This window comes from Gekko japonicus, unplaced genomic scaffold (genome assembly GCF_001447785.1).
Source record: "Gekko japonicus isolate JY-2015 unplaced genomic scaffold, Gekko_japonicus_V1.1 scaffold1148, whole genome shotgun sequence".
NCBI classification, from domain to species: domain Eukaryota; kingdom Metazoa; phylum Chordata; class Lepidosauria; order Squamata; family Gekkonidae; genus Gekko; species Gekko japonicus.
In genome coordinates, this window is record NW_015177047.1 from 142535 (window position 1) to 163725 (window position 21191).

A 21191-nucleotide genomic window follows, 5' to 3' on the forward strand; every position below is an offset into this window, starting at 1 on the left:
GTCCAGATCTCAGAAACAGATAACCCATGTTGTTTTTGTAATTTGCAGTATTTAGCTATGATTCTATGAACTCTGGGCAAAGCACCATGAATACCCCAAAGCATAAATCCAGACTGGAACATTTTTAAAATAAAAAGGACAAAAATGCTACAGACAGACATACATTAAAAGAGCTCAAAACCCATACACAGTATCCCAAGTCCCTGTTCAATGTATGACTGTATGCAGCTTTTGTTTAATGCACAGTCTGCCTCATTTCATATAACCCTTTACCAACTATGTGACTGACCCAAATTCCAGCTCCTCAATGATTAAGCTCAAAAGGGGACATCCAGCAACAGCCTGCACCATAAAAACACTCCTGCTTGTGATCTGCTTCACTTAAACCACTGTTTGATGTTCTGGCACGTAATCTAGGCCATCGCTCACTTCTGTTTCAATATTCATAGCATTTCTGGCCTTGACAGGAAAAACCAGGATCTTACCTCTGCGTAGTGATTCGGTAGCGGGCTTCTCGGTTCCCAATGTTGCGAACCAGCAGTGTTTTCTGTGTGTTGTACTTGACCGGGCAGGTAGAAAAATTCAGTTGGTCAGGGAAGTCCAGAATGCCTCTGGCTCCAATTGCTCGGATAGGCACAATAAATTTTTCCCTTTCGGTAATGCAGGTCACTTCGTGCAAATAATCCTGTGCAGAAAGAACCGGATGTATACAATCTCTTTTTGTCCAGGGATCTGATCTGGGCTAGCAGGTCCGGCACCCTGGAGAAGTATCTTTTTGCCTCTGTAGTCTATTTCTTATACTCGGAAATAAAGCAAATATTACAGAAGCGCTGTAAGCTACTCTTGTTCTCTACTCCAAAGAGTACCTATCCAAGCAACAGCATCTTGAAATTTCTCACTGCTCTGAGAAGTGGGGACCAGATAATCATATATAAGGGAACCAAGAGGAAAGTGAGCATGAGGGGAAAGAGAGGAGGCCATGGGGAAGTCAGGCGGAAAGAGGATCAGGGGTGGAAAGAGTTGCGCATGCAGCCTGACAAGAGGGTAAACTGCCTTTGAGAACAAAGAAAACTGGTTTGCTGAGATTTCTTAGTAGGGATTTCACAGAGAAGGCAAAGAGACCATGGGACAGCACACAAGTGGGGTTGCTAGTCCACCCACAAAGTCACATCAGTCTCACACTGAGGACCAATTTACAAGGTGCAAACTCCTCATGTAACCCCATGAGTCCAGTATAACGGAAGTGCTCTGGGAGTTCCACAGTCAGAATTTAATTTCTAGCCATGTGTGGGCTTGATTTGTGTTAGGACTGCAGTGAACAAGGAGAAGGAGCGTAAGCCTTCTCCCACCAGGACAGTTTCCTGAGCTGAAATGGTCCTTGGGAACCTCTACTGCCCCCACTGGAGGAAACTTACATGTACTGACAGGCTGCAGGCATGCTTCTCAGGTCTGTTTCAGGACTGGAAAATGGCATGAGCAAAGGCTTAAACCCTCTTTAAGCGATCCCAGTCCAAATCATGTCTCCCTTCCCCTGGGAATGAAGTTCCACGCATGGAACCGCCAGCACACAATCTGTCCACAACACAGGACTTTGTAACATGTGAGCTGGCCCTCAAGAGGCTCTGTTCTCCCACCATCTTGCATGGTATCTACAGTCTTAAAACAGCAACTGCTGTTTCTCCAATATAAGAGGCAACACCATTACCTTGTTCTCCTCTGGAGTGAAGAGGATGCGGAACGTAGATGGCATGCCAGGCGCAACTTTGTTGCACACATTATTGGGGCTAATGACTTGGAAGTAGGGCGAACTCTGCAGGACGACTTTCACCAGCCTGGGGATCTACAGAAAACAGAGACACAAGGAAAATTAATGTTATGTATTTACATAATTTATGTCCTGTCTCACTGCTAAACCTCAAAGAACCTTGCATATTTTTTAAAATGTCCTGATAAAAACCCTTCAGATACAAACCACAATACCACATAAGAAGTGCTGAAACTTCAGGTCAGGAAAACAGCACACATGAGGAGACGGGTCTGAAGCGTTTCCCCCCATTGCCCTTTTCCCAACCTGAAGAAACCCTCCAGAGGTGCCACTTGTCCTGTTGGGCAAACTTAAGTGTGTTGATGGTCTACATGTAAGGTTCCCCAACAGGCAAATTGTTAGCCAAATGAGGCCTGTTGCCTGGTGTGCCAATGCCCAGTGATGAACACAGCCAGTGAGATTCCAGAAGCAGACAGAGCTTGAGAGCCAGTTTGGTGTAGTGGTTAAGTGCGCAGACTCTAATCTGGGAGAACCGGGTTTGATTCCCCACTCCTCCATTTGCACCTGGCTGGATGACCTTGGGCAAGCCGTAGTTCTGATACTTGAAAAAGAGCAGTTTCTGACAGAGCTCTCTCAGCCCCACCTACCTCAGAGGATGTCTGTTGTGGGGAGGGGAAGGGAACAGAGTTTGTAAGTCGCTCTGAGACTCCTTTGGGTAGTGAAGGGTAGGGTATAAATCCAGTCTCCTCCTCTTCTTCTTCTTCTTGGTGAGGGAAACATGGTCTCTCTGTGTGTGTGTGTGTGTGTGTGTGTGTGTGTGTGTAAGGTAAAGGTTTCCCTTGCTCGAAAGCCAATCGAATCTGACTCTAGGGGGCGGTGCTCATCTCCGTTTCCAAGCTGAAGAGCCAGGGCTATCCAAAGACTTTTCCCATGGTCATGTGGCTGACATGACTAAATGCCAAGGTGCATGGAACGCTGTTACCTTCCCACCAAAGCAGAACCAATTTATCTACTTGCAATTTCTTGCTTTCAAACTGCTAGGTTGGCAGGAGCTGGGGCCAGAGATGGGACTGTGAGCTACTAGGAACTGCGAGCTACTGACCTTCCGGTCTGCAGCTCAGCGTCCCAACATCTGAGCCACCATGGCCATGTGTGTGTGTGTTGGGGGGGGGCATATACATATATATATATATTTAAATGAATAAACAAAGAAATACGTTTTTCTCTTAATCAGGAGCCATTTGCTGAGAGCTGTGGTTTAGAAATGCCTAAAGAAAGAATTTTACTGAGAGAATCCACTGTGACCTTCCAGAATCAGAATGGGGTAGGTCTCATCTCTTACAGCCTACTCCAGTACCTTTGCCAAGAAAACCCCATGAACAGTAACAAAAGGCTAAAAGAGATGATGCCAGAAGATGAGCCCCTCAGGTTGGAAGGTATCCAATATGCTACTGGGGAAGAGCAGAGGGCAAGTACAAGTAACCCCAGAAAGAGTGAAGCGGCTGGGCCAAAGCCAAAAGGATGCTCAGCTGTGGATGTGTCTGATGGTGAAAGGAATGTCTGATGCGGCAAAGAACAATACTGCATAGGAACCTGGAATGTAAGATTCATGAATCAAGGTAAGTTGGATGTGGTCAAGAATGAGATGGCAAGACTGAACATCGACATCTTGGGAATCAGTGAACTAAAGTGGATGGGAATGGGTGAATTTAACTCAGAAGACCATTATATGTAGTACTGTGGCCAAGAATCCCATAGAAAAAATGGTGTGGCCTTTATAGTCAACAAGAGAGTGCAAAAGGCAGTACTGGGATACAATCTCAAAAATGACAGAATGATTTCTGTCCGAATCCAAGGCAAACCATTCAACATCACAGTAATCCAAGTCTATGCCCAACCACTGATGCAGAAGAAACTGAAGTGGACCGGTTCTTTGAAGACCTAGAACCAACACCAAAAAAAGATGTCCTTATCATCATAGGGGACTGGAATGCTAAAGTAGGAAGTCAAAAGGTAACCGGAATAACGGACAAGTTTGGCATCTTGTGGTCATAGCGAACACCCTCTTCCAACAACCTGGTCATAACGAACACCCTCTGGTCATAGCGAACACCCTCTTCCAACAACCTGAGAGGCGACTCTGCACATGGACATCACCAGTTGGACAACACCGAAATCAGAATGATTATATTATTTGCAGTCAAAGATGGAAAAGCTCTATTTGTTGTTGTTGTTGTTCAGTCGCACAGTCGAGTCCAACTCTTCGCGACCCCATGGACCAGATCACGCCAGGCCTTCCGGTCTTCAAGTCAGTAAAACCAAGACCTGGAGCTGACTGTGGCTCAGATCATGAGCTACTCATTGCAAAATTCAGGCTTAAACTGAAGAAGGTTGGGAAAACCACTAGGCCATTCAGGTTTGACCTAGATCACATCCCTGATGAATATACAGTGGAGGTGAAGAATAGGTTTAAGGGACTAGATTAGATAGACAGAGTGCCTGAATAACTATGGACGGAGGTTCGTGACATTGTACAGGAGGCAGCAATAAGCACCATCCCAAAGAAAAAGAAATGCAAGAAAGCAAAGTGGCTGTCTGATGAGGCTTTACAAATAGCAGAGGAAAGAAGGAAAGCAAAAGGCAAAGGTGAAAAGGAAAGATTTACCCAACTGAATGCAGACTTCCAGAGAACTGCAAGGAGTAATAAGGAGGCCTTCCTGAATGAACAATGCAAAGTAATACAGGAAAACAATAGAATGGGAAGGACTAGAGATCTCTTCAAGAAAATTAGAAATCAAGGGAATGTTCCGTGCAAAGCTGTGCAAAGAACAGAAACGGTAGGGACCTAACAAAAGCAAAAGAGATTAGGAAGAGATGGCAAGAATACACAGAAGAACTATACAAGAAGGACCTCGATGTCCCTGACAACCACAACGGTGTGATCACTGACCTCGAGCCAGACATCCTGGAGTACGAAGTCAAATGGGCCTTAGAAAGCATTACTAACAACAAAGCTAGCGGAGGTGATGGTATCCCATCTGAGCTATTCAAAGTCTTAAAAGATTATGCTGTTAGTGCTGCACTCAATATGCCAGCAAATTTGGAAAACACAACAGTGGCCACAGGATTTGAAAAGGTCAGTTTACATTCCAATCCCAAAGAGGGGAATGTTCAAACTATCGCACAATTGCACTCATTTCACATGCTAGTGAAGTCATGCTCAAGATCCTACAAGCTAGGCTTCAGCAACATGTGGATAGAGAACTGCCAGAAGTACAAGCTGGGTTTCGAAGATCAAATTGCCAACATTCGCTGGATTATGGAGAAAGCAAAATGGTACCAGAAAAACATCGACTTCTGCTTCATTGACTATGCTAAAGCCTTTGATTGTGTGGATGACAACAAACTGTGGCAAGTCCTTAAAGAGATGGGAGTACTAGACCACCTCACATGTCTCTTGAGAAACCTGTATAAGGGTCAAGAAGGTGACAGTTAGAACCGGATATGGAAGAACTGATCAGTTTAGCATAGGAAAAGAAGTACAACAAGGGTGTATATTGTCACTCTGCTTATTTAATTTATATGCAGAGTGCATCATACGAAATGCCGACCTGAATGAATCACAAGCCAGAATTAAGATTGCTGGGGAAAAGATCAACAACCTCAGATATGCAGACGATACCACTTTAATTGCAGAAAGTGAAGAGAAACTAAAGAGCCTCTTGCTCAGGGTAAAAGAGGAGAGCGCAAAAGTTGGCTTGAAACTCAACATCAAAAAAACTAAGATCATAGCATATGGCCCCATCACTCCTTGGCAAATAGAAGGGGAAGTCAGGGAAGCAGTGACAGACTTCACGTTCCTGGGATCCAATATCACTGCAGACAGTGACTGCAGCCGTGAAATTAAGAGACACCTGTGCCTTGGGAGGAAAGCTATGGCAAACCTAGACAGTATAATTAAAAGCAGAGACATCACCCTGCCAACCAAAGTCCTGTCAGTCAAAGCAATGGTATTCCCAGTAGTAATGTATGGCTGCGAAAGTTGGACCATAAGGAAGGCCAAGTGCCGAAGAATAGATTATTTCGAATTATGGTGCTGGAGAAGAAACTTGAGAGTTTCTTGGACTGCAAGGAGATCAAATCAGTCAATCCTAAAAGAAATCAACCCTGTTCCCTGGAAGGCCAGATACTGAAGCTGAAGCTCAAATACTTTGGCCACCAAATGAGAAGGGAGAACTCACTGAAGAAGACCCTGATGCTGGGAAAGATTGAAGGTCAAAGAAGAAGGGGACAGCAAAAGATGAGATGGTTAGACAGTGTTATTGATGGAACGAACATGAAATTAAGCAAACTGGAGGACGGTGGAAGAACAGAGGGCCTGGCGTGATGTGGTCCATGGGGTCACAAAGAGTCGGATTCGACTGTGCGACTGAACAACAACAACAAACATATGGGAGAATGGAGATTCAGGGCAGGAAGATGCCTACGTTTGTGGCTATACAAGGACTGGATCCAAGGGATCCACTCAAGCCCTGTAGGCTGGACCATACTAGTTCCCTTTCATAAACAATTTCAGGACAGAGTCACTGAAGGAGAGTTCAGAGGAGATGGACACCTTTTTCAACAAGCCCAGAAATGTGTCACCCAAGAATATAATTATAGCCCAAGCAGCTTGAACAAATAGCTCCTGCACTGAAGAGCGGAGAGAAACACTGGAAAAATTGACATGGCACCACTGTCAATTAGCCCATAATAAATATGCAAAATCTTAGTTTGTCTGTCTGGGTGGAACTGCACAGGAGGACTGAATGCCCAGCAGCTCCCTTAAGTAACAGCTGAAACTGTGCCAAGCCACTGCTAATAGGCTTGAGGGGAACCACAGAGACAGTGGCTACAGGGCAAGGAAGTCATTTCTGAATGTTGAAGGCAATCTATCACCTGATGGGGAAAGGGCATAAGGAACACAGAGTGCTATGTGATCGCTACTGCTGAAGCTAGACAAGCAGCAGGCAGCACAGTGCCTCTTCTGAAAACCCAGTCTTAAAAGGAATTATTGACAGTCATTGAGCTTTTGGGTCTTGCAAACAGAAGGTGACACTGGTGAGAACAAACTGGTGAACTATGCTGGCCTCAGTCCTCGAGGAGTTGCAGTTTGGGATAGTAACTAAGGAACACAGAAGAAGGAAGGTCCGGTCCCTTGTGAGTTGGGGAAAGAGGGAAAGAACCTCAAAGACAAAAAAAAAGATGTACACAAAACAGCATTTTCTCCCCTCAAAGGACACAATTATGTGCTTGCAAAACAAAAACTCTCTATTTGTGCTGCTTTTAGGTCACAACCAGCTGATCATTGTCCTATGAACAAGTAGTCCCACTCTCGCCACTGTGCACCTCCACAAAGCAGACTAGGAGAACAAGCATAATAACTATGGCTGTCGAGGGGCAGCATGGATGGGAGATCAGGGTGGAGCTTCTCAATCTGAGGCACACTTGGCAGCTCTGCTGTGCGACTTTCTCTCCTTACCGTCCCACCACCAAATTGTTAGCATGGCATACCTTGTCATTGTTCCGCAGAATTAGTGGCACTTCATAGATTTCACAAGGGGCGAAGTTCTGGAAAATCACTTCCGATGGGAACGGCTGAAACAGCGTCTGGTCCAGATCAACTGAAGAGAACTGAAGGGATAAAAGAGGGTATGCGAGTGCCAGGGGCAATAACAGATCAAGTAAATCTTTGGGGGGGGCACACAGGGATCCTTAGGAGAGTATATAGTTGCAGGCCCTGCTGGGGTTACAGATGAATGGGTTGCATATGGTCTAAATGGAACTTCCCTACCTCCCCACTCCTGCTGCAGCCAGAAATCCTGCCCCTATGGAAAGGGGGACCCACAGTCATAGCTTGAGTGTGTGTGTGTGTGTGTGTGTGTGTGTGTGTGTGTGTGTGTGTGGAGGGGGGAATCAGACATCTGCCATGGATGGGGGACATTAGCAAAAATCACACATGAACACATTCTGTTTCCACCAGAATTCCAAAAAAGAACATCATGAGGATTAATTCTGCTCAATGTATAACTCATGTCCAGGACAAAATTACATCACAGCACATCACCACCAACCACTATCTCTGAATAGTAGGAACTTGTCACATGCAGAAGCAAGATAAATGGGGGGGGGGAGTGGAGGACAGAGAAATTATGGGGAAACATTCCTCAGAGAAGAAGGCAAAGGCAAATAAAAAGTGTGATTAAACACTGAACACAAAGTCCCCCTTTTTCCGATAGAAGCATGTCTAAAACTAAAACTGCAACTGAATTCGATGAAGACGGAGGTCCTATGCCTGAATCGGAGTGGTACGGGGTTAGGGGTCCCTCTTCCGGCCTTCAGTGGGGCACCATTGGTGCCAGCTCCAAGGGTCAGGAGTTTGGGAGTGCTCCTGGATGCTTCCCTGACAATGGAGGCCCAGGTAGCAGCCACTGCCAAGGCAGCCTTTTACCACCTGCGGCTGATTAGGCAGTTGGTCCCCTTCCTCGAACGCAACGATCTGACATTACTGATCCATGCTATGGTCACCTCGAGGCTGGATTACTGCAATGCAATTACTGCAATTACCCTTGGGGCAACTCCGGAAGCTGCAGCTGGTGCAGAATGCCTCGGCCAGGTTGTTGATGGGTCTCCCCATGAGGGAACACATCCAACCTGTGCTGAGGTCGCTTCACTGGCTGCCAATAGCATTCCGGATACGCTTCAAGGTGCTGTTTTAGACCTTTAAAGCCCTTAATGGTCTGGGGCCTGTCTACCTGAGGGACCGCCTTTCCCCGTATGTTCCCCCGAGGGCACTGAGATCCGAGACAAAAAATCGCCTGGTCCCCCCTGGCTCTAGGGATGCTAAGTTAACAGCAACAAGAACCAGGGCGTTCTCCCTAGCTGCACCGACGCTATGGAACCAGCTCCCAAATGAAATTCGAGCTCTGCGGGATCTTCAACAATTCCGTAGAGCGGTGAAGACAAGCGTCCATACACTAAAGGAGTGCATTTTAGAACTTTGGCACCCACTATTCAATTATATATAAGGAGAGATGGCCGCCACATTCTAATTTTAATGTTGTATTTATTGTATTGTTTTGTATTGTTTTAGATGTGACAATCGGTATTAATTGTATACTGGTTTTAACCATTGTAAGCCGCCCTGAGCCACCTCGGCGGGAGGGCGGGGTAAAAGTCTAACAAATAAATAAATAAATAAATAAAAACATATTTCTGCATAAAAAGGAAAAGAAAGGTTCATTTAAAATTTTTAAGCATGTTGATTTTAGGCACCTCCTTCCTCTTAAGAACATAAGAACATAATTGAAGCCAATGGTCTGTCCAGACCAACACTCTGTGTTCACACAGGAGCCAAAACCCATGTGCCATCAGGAGAGCCACTCTTCTCCAATGTGGAATACCTTGGTTTGGATCCAGCCAATTTTCTTGCTCAGTCTTGGGCTAATTCCCCTCTTTATTACTGCATCCACCCCACATGGCTTTTGTTCGTGCAGGTCCCATGAGCTGCAGCATAGCCTTTTTTGTAGGGGAAGGGGAACCTCCTCCTCCCCTTTTCACCAATGGAAAAGGTCTTTTAGAGCTTCTCTTTTACAATGTTAAATTTATTTAAGGCAAGGTTTTAAAATATTGTTTTAGCTTTCTTCTTTTCTCAAAAAGCTTTTTATTAATTGTTTAATATGTACAGATCTGTCTCAACTACTGGATAACTACAGTTCCTGTATGGTGTAGATATGTACAACTCTCAATGCCCCTTGCCTGCTTCAGATTCCTACATCATCTGCAGCATACAAAGCCAAGAGGTCTAGATCTAGAAATATACACAGAAAATAAAGAAGAATCGATGGTGATAAACAAAAAAGGTCAGAACTGGAAATGCCAGTCGTTGAAGGATATACTATTTATTGTTTGAATTATATGATGTGATATTGGTTTGATGTGACGAAAGGCCAATTTGCATGTTACAAAGCCCACGTGTCTCCCATATGGACTTTCAACAGACATGTTCTAAGAATTCCCATCTAATCATAAGAGTCCCGCTTCTGAATTTTCATGCTGCAACAGATTGTGACTAGAACCACTTTAGGAACTAATGCTGAATAAATAACTGACTTATGTCACCTTGAATATTAACCAACATACAATGGGATATGTTCTGGCCAGCAGAGCACGTTTTGTCAAATGTCAAACTACCCACGTGAGAGGCAGAAATTCCACAGGCAAACCTTTCCCTGGCATAGATGTGCAGGGACAGGAAAACACTTCTTGTTGACTTTCTGGTTGTACTGGAGCCAGTTTGGTGTAGTGGTTAAGTGTGCGGACTCTAATCTGGGAGAACCGGGTTTGATTCCCCACTCCTCCACTTGCACCTGCTGATGTGACCTTGGGTCAGTCACAAGCTCTGGCACAGCTGTCCTTGAAAAAGCAGTTTGTGTCAGAGTTCTCTCAGCCCCACCCACCTCACAGGGTGTCTGTTGTGGGGAGGGGAAGGGAAAGGAATTTGTAAGCCGCTCTGAGACACCTTTGAGTAGTGAAGGGCAGGGTATAAATCCAATCTCTTCTTCTTCTTCTCTTATATAGCTACTGAACCTATACCTTATTTTGACCTAAATAAGTGTACAGCACTGTTCCCCTCTCCTCCATTTTACCCCTAACAACAACAACTCTGTGAGGTAGGTTGGGCTGAGAGAGAGTGACTGGCCCAAGGTCATCCGAAGCACTTCCACAGTCCAATAGGGATATGTTCCCCAGATCCCTGTCCAACACTCTAACCTAGGGGTATCGAACGCATTTGTTATGAGGGCTAGATCTGACATAAATGAGACTTTGTTGGGCCGTGCCATATGTGTCATAAACTGTAATGCCAGGTAGCGGAGATATAAACTTTATAAAGGACACAAACACAAAGATTTTTTTAAAACTTAAAATAAAAACATGCTCAAAACATTAGCTCTGTCAGCTGCAAACCTACTTTTGATTTATTGACATTCACCACAGAAATCTCATGCTCAGAGTTCTGAGTCTAGGACCCAGGTTAAAACATGAAATGGCTGAGTGAGTCTGGCGAAGCAAGCTGTGATGCAGCAGCAGCAGCAGCAGCAGCAGAACTGGAAGCAGGAGATGGCCAGCTCCACTGTGGGCCTGATGGAAGCTCTCCGGGGGCCTGATCCGGCCCCCGGGCCGCATGTTTGACAGCCTTGCTCTAACCTCTATCTCACACTTGCTTTTTTAAAACTGAGAAGCCCTGGCCAAAAGGGTAGAGAGGCAACCCTTGAACTTGTGTTAGATCATACGTCCAGGCTCTCAAAAGGCCCAAGCTGCACTAGAGGTGAGACTGAACCTGGAATGTCTTGGGTTTGTCTGCTTCCTCTCCCTATTCTCCACTGGTGGCACATCATGGACAAAGCTGTGGTTTAGAATACTGTTTTGTAGGCTAGAGAGCAAAACCCAGCTTATCTCTAAATCAGGTGAAACATCAACAGACCTCAGGAAATCTTCAATGTCCTTGTCATGCAGGAGCAGAGGAGGAAACATGCAGGCCTGGGTGTTTCATGGCTCTTTTGTAACAGATGAATGCAGTTCTAGAGTGTTTACACACACTAGGTAATGTTCCACCAGACTCTGTCACTGGTTTTTAAAGCAGTGAGACCACCACTGTGAAAAGGGACAGCGGTGGTGTCTGATCGGGTTTCTATATAATGAAAGCAACATTTGTTTAAACCGAAGTCTGACGGCATCTCAAAGACTGACAGAAATTATTCCAGGATAAACTTCTGTGACTTGGAGCTCACTTCCTCGGATGCATGAAATGTGCTCCATGTATCTAAAGAAATGAACTTTGAGATATGAGTAATAAAAGCTTATACTGATATAAATTTTGGGTATCTTCGAAGAGCTACTAGGCTTCTGGTTTTGATTGTGCTGTACGAAAGACCGACACGGCCACCCCCTGGAATCAGAACTCTTATTTTGTTGTTATTCAGCTCTGTAGCAGAGAAGCAAGAAGGAAGTGCTACCTTTTGGTGGGATGTTTCGCTCATGTCTAGAAGCTGGACAATGCGAGGGAGGCGCATCTCATGAGTGCTTGCAAGCTTCTGCTCTGTCGTGAGAGACATCTCTTTCAGGAAGGTAGACGGAGTCAGCTGCAATTCAGAATCAAGACCACATCAGTGCCTAGCGCCTACACTGAGAAAGGCTTTCTCTGGTAGAGCACATGGAAGTGCTCCCTGCTGCCATGAGACATCCAAACCACCACTAATTTCTCTGCTAGAACATTTCACATTCAGATACATCATTCAGAGAATTCCATTCAACATAAAAAGGTAGTAAAGGTTTCCCTTGCTCGAAAGCCAGTCAAATCCGACTTTAGGGGGCAGTGCTCATCTCTGTTTCCAAGTCGAAGAGCCAGCGCTGTCTGAAGACATTTCTGTGGTCAAATGGCCAGCATGACTAGATGCCGAGGCGCACGGAACACTGTTACCTTCCCACCGAAGTGGTACCTATTTATCTACTTACAGTTTCTTACTTTTGAACTGCTAAGTTGGCAGGTGCTGGGACCAGAGATGGGAGCTCACTCTGTCACGCGGTACTAGGGTCTTGAACGGCCAAGCTACCGACCTTCCAGTCTGCAGCTCAGCATCTTAACCATTGAGCCACTGCGGCCCCTTCCATTCAACATACATTACTGGAAATGGCATTTGCTTGTGGCTTTTTTCAGATGTTTGTATAACCTCTTCACCCAGCCCCATGCCTCCCCAACTCCACCATCACATGTTAACCAAGAGGAACAAGTAGGGTTGGCAGGTCCCCCCTGGGCCCTGGCAGGGGATGGGCGGGCAGGGGTGGTGGCTAGGGTTGCTAGCTCCAGGTTGGGAAACTTCTGAGGATTTAGGAGTCTGGGGAGGAGAGGACTCCAGTGGGATACAATGCCACAGAATCCACTCTCAAAAGCATCCATTTTCTCCAGGGGTGCTGATCTCTGTAGTTTGGAAATAAGCTGTAATTCTTGGGGATCCCCAGGTCCCACCTGAAGGCTGGCATCCCTAGGAACAAGCAATTAGGGGGGAAATTATTAAATCCCCCAGCATCATTACAGGGAAACTGGAGGTTCTGTAGGTCCTCTAGAAATGTATTGGTGTGTGTGTGGGAGGCAAAATAGGGAGGGGGGGAAACAAGCACATGCACAAATTTCCAACAGGTGAGCTGCACCCTGAAAGTCTTGGGCCCATCTGCTGCTTGGAGCTTTTTTTGCAGAGGAAGGGAAAGTGGGACACACATTTTACACCTACACCTATTAGCAAAAGCACACTCTGCTTGCTTCACTATTGGCTGCGGGCCCCAAAAATGTTAGTAATGGCCCTATGAGTAGGGTTGCCAACCTCCAGGTGGTAGCTGGAATCTGAGATTACAACTGATCTCCAAGCAAAAGAGATCGGTTCACCTGGAGAAAAAAGCTGCTTCGGAATGTGGAATCTATGACATTATACCCCACTGAAGTCCCTCCCCTCCCCAAACCCTGCCCTCCTCAGGCTCCACCCCCTAAAATCTCCAGGTATTTTCCAACCTACAGCTGACAACCCTACCTACGTGAGGGAAGACAGTCCAGTCCCCCCCACACACACACACACCGGGGGCCACACTAGTTTGGATCCTTCCGCTGAGAAAAGCAGCTCGCATCCTTGTCAAATCACAGCTAAAGCCAAAGGATTTGCAGAGCTCCATCTCCAGAATTAAAGGGTTGCTGTGCAAATTTACCAAAACATCAAGCCCCATAAGCCTTTTCCCCAAATTCCAAGTACACAGAGATTAACTAGTGTTGAGGACACACTTAGCATGTGCTTACTGCCTAAAAGGACTCCGTTCTCCAGTCAAAGTAGCATTGGCTTCTAGAAGCGATGGGCCCACTCAGCTGTATTTAAAAACTATCAAAAACCTAAAGGCATACCAAAGATTAAATTCAAGGGTTCTCCTAGGTAGGCTAAAGAGAGGCTGAAGATCCCCTCTTCAATACTGACAGGAGAAATCTTTTAGACTTGACAGCCACAAAAACCTTATCCCAGGCAGATGGTATCTCTGCCTCTCCAACAAGACCATCCTCCCATACCTCTCACTGTCCATCTACATATAATGGGATCACATTTGTATCAGAACATAAAAGACACCCTGTGGGATCAGACCAGTGGTCCATCTAGTCCAACAACCTGCTTCACACAAGATCCAACATGTTACCCTGGAGGGCAAACAAACAGGGCATTTAGCCCAAGGCCTCTATTGATGTTGCCTCCTAGGCACTGGGGATTCAGAGGTTTGCTGCCTTTGAATACAAAGGTCCCCTTTAATCATCATGAATCCAACTAATCCCTGTCTGCCTATTCTAGTGCTCTTCAACATCATCCACTGTTAGTTAATTTCACAATTTACAGCGCAATCCTAAATGGATTGAGAAGGGTATAGCTCTCCTTAGGACTGCACTGCCAAATACTTGTTGAGTGAAGAAATACTTCCTATTGTCCATCCTGAATTTATTGTCCATCACTACACTGATGGGCAAGTGAATTTTAAGCTGTTTAGGTTTCCCGCATCTATATTTAGAACATAAACCTTATGTGAGCTGGAATGTACACTGCGCATTATAGTATTCTGCTTTCTAACCCACATTAACACCATTCACAAGTAGCACCAAGGGTTATTTCTATAACCAGGCCAAGAGGAATCAAATGAGCTTAGCGCAAAGAAGCAAAGAAACGTACTGGAGCATCTTTCTTCTTTTCCTCTTTAATCAGCTTTGGATTGCGAGGTGCCACGACCTTGCTTTGAAATCCTTCAGGCAACTTGTAAGATTTCTGAATTCTGCCCGTTTGCATCTTTGATTAATCTGGCGGAGCCTCTGGAATAAGAAGAGAAGATTTTAAACAGCTGGAAGAAAAAAATTCTTGTAGGGTTGTCAAGGGGAGAGGACAAAATTATGGGAACCTGAGGCCAGGCAAAGCATGTGATTTGTCTGGGTTGGGTCTGGATGCCGTCAGGAAGGCTCAGAAGAAATATTTGTCTCATGGTGTCTTTTAACAGCCCTTAATTCCCTGAAATTCACAGTTCTTCCTGTGCTTAATTATCACCTGGCGAAGGGCTAAGAAAGACTGCAAAGTACATTCCTTGGAAAGGAGATCAATTGACACCCTGTGCAAAAGCTGTTAAAAAAAAAGCAGCCTCAAGATCTAATAAGTGTTCATCTCTGGAAAGGCAAGGCCAGTGAGTTTACAGTCATAGCCAGCCTCCTTCTGTTTCACCCAGGTATCATCCTCTTCTGTGTGTGGTACTTTATAAGCTCACATCTCTCTTCAGACTGGACACCCTTCTGCCACCGCTGGTAATTTAAATTAGAATAGACAGCCAAGCCTCAAGAGGTGTGGTAGGCAACATTCTGCCCACCCACTCCCCAGCTGGCCCAGGAAGACCTTCTTATTCAAAAGAATTCATAAGTTAACTGCAGGCAGTTACTGTTGTCAGATGATGGCTGAATACTGGTTTCAGTGGAGTTCCGTGAACAAAAGATCTGGCTTGCGGTCCATCTAGTCCAGCATCCTGTCTCACACAGTGGCCAACCAGTTACTCTGGAGGGCCCACAACAGGGCATAGAGGCTGTGGCCGTCCCCTGATGTTACCTCTTGGCTCCGGGATTCAGAGGTTTACTACCTCTGAAGGTGAGGGTTCCCTTTAGTCACCATGTCTGGCAGTCACTGATAGACCTGTCCTCCATTAATCTGTCGAATCCCCTTTTAAAGATATTCATGTGTTGATCTATGGTTTTATTACTGATGTGCTTTCATTAATTTCCTGAGAGATGGGATTAAAATTTACTTTTTTAAAAAACAAAAGGTATAGTTAACAGATCTAGAAGGTTCTCCTTTCACGCTATGTACTGCTGACCATAAGGTGCCCAGCACCAGTGACCTATACAACTATGTTTAATATGTATTTGTGTTTGCTGTACATATTATCCTGCCCTCACTGCATTATAGGGCTGCCAAGTGGGGGCGGGTGGCGGGTAAACCCCCGCTTTGGAGGCCCGATTTCCGCCGCCGCGGAATCAGGCCCTGGGGGGAACTCCGCCCCCCCTGAAGCGCAGCATGGCTGCGTCACCAGAGGTGACACAACCACCTTGATCATGTTGGGGGCGTGGCCCAGATCGTCGGAGGGAAAACTCTATGGTTTTCCCTCCGACAATCGGAGCCACACCCTCAACGTGGTAGACGTCGCACATCACTTCCGGTGATGTGCTGGCGGCGCACACGCGCGCATCCGGGGACAGCTCCCGGGGCCCGGCGACGCTCCCCCGCCGGTGAGTTTTTTGGACTTGGCAACCCTACTGCATTATTTTATACTTATGTAATACTATTTTCCACATTGTGTAACATATCATACCTAATATGTTATGCTTTGTTTAATTTTTCTGTAGTCCTAGTCCTTTTGCATTGCCTATGAGATGTCTCATCTTACTGATTACATTGATTTGCACTATGTAATCCACATGTGGTCTCAGTGAGAAAGGCAGACGAGAATTAAATACATTTTAAAAAAGTAAACAGCAAACTGAACGTTTTTTAAAAGTAAACAGAGTATTCAGTTCCCAAATTTATCTATATGTATACCTCCCTCTCAAGTAAAGCTTTTCAAGGTGGTTCCCAATTAACTGATGCATCTGTTCTCCAAGGAAGTAATGGGACTAACAGCCTGTTTTCAGAGCTAATTCAATATCTATTCATGGGCTGCAAAACTGTTGAGCACACAGGAGTGCTTCCAGGCACAAAACTGTAAGAGTTACTAAAAAAAATGTTTTAACAGAAAATGAGGAGCATCTATTAATCCCTTAAACCAAATATTCTTTATAAACCGGAATATTAACAGCAACTCAAAGCTGAAATTAAACAACATTAAATAATGTGATTGAACTGCCAAATTGCACAGTGGGTTTATTTATTTTATTTCATTTATACCCCGCCCTCCCCGCACACAGGCTCAGGGGGGTTTACACAGGTTTTCAAGGCTTTTCTCAATTTTTCTTCCCAGAGTCCATCCAGTGCACAATGTGTTGCTTTCCTTCCACTCTCTAGATAAATTATGACTCCAGAACTGAATATGGTGACTCAGCACTCCATCTTTCTTGGGTTCTTTGGACTAGTAAGAATAGGGTTGCCAAAAATGTCTTGCCCCTTTAAAAGAGGCTTAATGTGGAGAATGGGCAGCAGAAGCGTTTCATAGCACAGTGGTCAATAATGTCACCTGGTAAATAACATTCCATTAAGCTTCTGTTCAATACGTAGAACATTTTTTCCTCCAGTTGCTGACAACCCTAAGTAAGGATTGGCACAGGTGTAGGCACCAGCAAGGCCCAGGACTCCCAGCAAGCATCTAGTAATGGCTTACCTGCTGAAGGCTACCCCTGCCTTCCCAGAGATGCCACCTAGCAGCATTACAACTACACCCTGTAAATTCTCAGGCTCAGAACTTGCCCTTCAATCCTAGCAATGTGCCCCAAAGAAAAAGAACCTGCCAGAGTGTGTGGCATGCTTCTCCACACTGGGCTTAGGTGATAGGGTGGGAAACCCCAAGATGTTCTCCTCTCAGAGGGAGAACAGGCCTCCACCAAAGGGCCACCGACCTTGGGGTTCTGCACTTTTCACCGCTTGAGACACACACACACACACACACACACCAGCAAATCTCAGCGTAAAGATCAAAACATTCCATATTGTGTTGTAGCTCCAGGAATCAGTATGCTTGAATGTCCTCGAAGCATCTTTACAGTGCTTAGCAAGGAAAAACCAGCTCAGCTGCAGGATGCTGGGTGCTGGCCTTGCAAGAACTGTTTCACTCGCTTCACCCCCAGCCCGACCAAAAGACAATGCAGCCACATGGAAGAATTTAGCATCTCTCTTTCCATGCCTAGTGCTTCTCCTACTAATAGTCCGGAGCAATGCAAACCTGTTTTTTTAACATGAGGAACGATAGTGCTTATTTGTCATGGACACTCAGCACGCCTAAATATTTCATCTACAGTTGTAAAATCCAGAGCGAGCATGATGGAATAAAAAACAGCCCAAAGGATGCAGGGAGTATAAGCTTCCATCTTATTATTTCATTTGTTTATAATCCATTCTTCTTGCCACTTGGGATCCAAGTGGCTTACATCTTTCTTCTTCATTTTATGGTAACAACCCTGTGAGGTATTGTTATGCTAAGAGAAAGTGACTTGACTTAAGATCACCCAGCAAACTGTGCAGAATGGTCATGGGGGACAGGAAATGGTGGCAACATGGTTGGGATTGAGGTAGATTCAGAGTTTCCCATCCACATGGCAGGCATCCAAGCTTCGGTGCAATTTTTCCAAAGAAGACAGAGATCGGTCTCTTGGAGAAAATAGCAGCTTCAGAGGGCAGACTCCATGGTATAGCATAGCATCTAGGAGAAACGGAAGTCCCTCCCCAGGTACTACCCCCAAATCTCCAGAAATGTCCCGACTCAGAGCCAACATCCAGGTCACAGTACTGCTAACAGTCAGCGATGGCCACTGTCCTTTTTAAGGCCTTCTTTCCTTCTGAATCTATTTACAACACGGAGGGCTGTACAAAGCAGCAAGCAGGCGTGAAACTAGAAAGAGCAGCACACTTTTGCAACTTGTACACAGTGTCCACCAGAAAGCAGACCTAGGGGCAACTTTTATGCTCACGTAGCACTTTAGACTCTCACGGCTGCCAACTCCAAGTTTGGAAATAACTGGAAATTTAAGGGTGGGGTTTGGGAGAGTGGAGTTTAGGGAGGGGAGGGACCTTGGTAGGATACACTGTCATGCAGTCTGCCTTCCAAAGCAGCCATTTGCTCCAGGAGAAGAGGAATAAATGTTTAAAATAAGTAAGCAATTTATAGCCCCGGTCACACGGCAAAGTTGCCACGGGAGAGGCACGGATGGTGGGCGGATTATCCGGGCGCGATCACACCCCAACATCTGGGAAGTGGAGGGAACCCATTGCTTACCGCCGACAATGCGAGTTAAAAAACGAGTACCTCCAAGGTACTAGTAAATGTTTGCCATGGGCTGCCTCCAGATGCCCGTGGTGTGATCGTGCTGGCGCGTGGCATTCCCCTCCGGTCCCTCGTTTACCCACAGGCGCCGAGGGAAGGACCAGTGGTGTGCTGCCGGCGCATCTGATCGCGTAATCGCAGATCAAAGTGGGGGGATGTACGCCCCCCCCCCCCCCCCCCCCCGCAATATCTGGCTCATGTGACCGGGGCTTATGTAGTCCAGAGAGCAGTTGTTATTCCAGGAGATCTCCAGCCCCCATCTGGAGGTAGGCAACCCTAGTCCTGGGCCCCTGGAGGATCAAGCAACCCCAGAGAGGAGCAAGTCATGACTGAACACTTACTTGGTGGGGCGCTTTCACCTCCTGCTGCTACCCCACAAGCTCCAACAGACACACGGGTTCCCTTTCCTCTGTCAGCCAGCTGCTGTTTCCCTGGTTCCCATAGCAACTAGGCCTTCCCTCTAAGAAGGAGGCAGACACAGAACTTTGGCTGTAGGCCCGTCAGCTCCATGGCAACCACTGGGTCGCTTGCCAGCACAGCCATGCCCCAGAGAGACGGGGTGGTGGAGAGGGGGGGGGGAAACAGAGGCTTCTGACGGTTACATGGGGCCTTTCTCTTTTGACATTAGTTTGCAAGGCAGCATACAAGACAAAACAGGGAATACCTCTTTAAGAGAGAGTTGTAATATTTTTTTTTAAGAGAGTTGTAATACTTCAACAGTGACACCTTTTCCTGCTCCATTCAGGTAAGGATGTTCTTGTTCTTCACAATAAAAGCATTAAACTATTTGAGAACTGTGCAGGGGTCAGGACACTACACTCCAAATCTAGAATCACCTCCGCTGGGCTTTCTGGGAACGATATATGGATGGCAACAGAACTGGAGAAGCACCTTTAACAGAGCCCTAATGTGTGCAAATAGACAGCAGATGCCTTTCATGATACAGAGGTTAATAAAATCCCCTGGTAAATTACATCCTATTAAGCCCCTATTAAAAGGGACAGGAGAGTTTTCTCTTGGCATGTTGGAAAGACGTGTCCAAAGACTGCTCTCAGGATTAGTTAAATAAAATCAATTACAGGAACACGCCTAAGCAGGCCCATGCAGTTCCACTTTATCCAATGGGGCTTACTCTAAAGAATCTTTAGGACTGCATCCTAATAGTGCAACCCTACTCAGACTTGCACACTTCAGGCATGTAACTCTGCCTAGGATTATGCAGCAAGTGATTTAATACTCTCTGAGGCAGTGCTGGCCATGGTTTCCACCCTTCCTGTCACTTCTCAGCCATGGGGGACACATGCAGCCTGCAAAGCACCACTTCTAAACTTCCCAACCAGCTGACCCTTCAGCCTTCCCAGAGACAAAGGAAGAAATGCCCCTGAAGGCCTTGCACTGTTGCAGAGGCCTCGGGGCATCCTCTCCCTTTAGCGGCACAAAGGCCAAGGGGAGCAATCTCAGAAGCATGGCAATTGAGTGTTGCACACTGCTGCTGAGGTGCCACCCATGAATACTCTCAGGTTCAGCTCAGCAATTGTGCAGGCCTCCCAGGCATGGACATTCTGCTTGGGCTACACTGCTTGCCAAGCATTCTGAGCTGGGCTGACCCCAGTAGTAGTAGTGGTAGTAGTAGTAGGAGGAGGAGGAGGAGGAGGAGGAGGAGGAGGAGGAGGAGGAGGAGGAGGAGGAGGAGGAGATTGGATTTATCCCCCGCCCTTCACTTGGAGTCTCAGAGCGGCTTACAAACTCCTTTCCCTTCCCCTCCCCACAACAGACACCCTGAGAGGTAGGTGGGGCTGAGAGAACTCTGAAACAACTGCTTTTTCAGGAACAGCTGTGCCAGAGCTAGTGACTGACCCAAGGTCACATCAGCAGGTGCAAGTGGAGGAGTGGGGAATCAAACCTGGTTCTCCCAGATTAGAGTCTGCACACTTAACCACTACACCAAACTGCAATGAAGAGACAGCACTGGGGTTCCTTCTCAGCTGCCTGGATCTCCTCTTGCCACCAAAGGAAAAAAGGTTTCTGTGATATTGATCCTCCTCTCCTTTATCACACAGAGGATGTTTCAGCCAGGCAAGACTGTATTGTTCATGGGTAAGGAGCTTAGCATGGGTAGAAGCAGAGCGGTCACAGCCATGAAGGTCCAGCCCTCAAGCAGCCACCTACGCTAGAGTTTACTAGGGTTGATCATCACAAGTGATAATCAGGGGTCATTTTGTAGAAAAAGAAGTGCAGGAGCTCATTAGCATAACTTATTTGCATATGCCACACCCCCTGAAATCACCGGAAGTGTGTCAGAAGGCAA

General features: G+C 46.2%; 1 protein-coding gene across 1 annotated transcript in view; it reads right to left on the bottom strand.

The window, feature by feature from the left end:
* The window catches only part of LOC107124600 (hydrocephalus-inducing protein homolog), a 105213-nt gene extending 90546 nt beyond the window's left edge, over nt 1–14667 (bottom strand). The window contains exons 1-5 of the mRNA XM_015428090.1: nt 14554–14667; nt 11821–11946; nt 7319–7438; nt 1706–1840; nt 486–685 (exon numbers count right to left, since the gene is read on the bottom strand). Of these exons, the coding sequence (XP_015283576.1) occupies nt 486–685; nt 1706–1840; nt 7319–7438; nt 11821–11946; nt 14554–14667 (695 nt within the window). The remainder of the gene's footprint in view (nt 1–485; nt 686–1705; nt 1841–7318; nt 7439–11820; nt 11947–14553) is intronic.
* Between the last annotated feature and the right edge of the window lie 6524 nt (nt 14668–21191).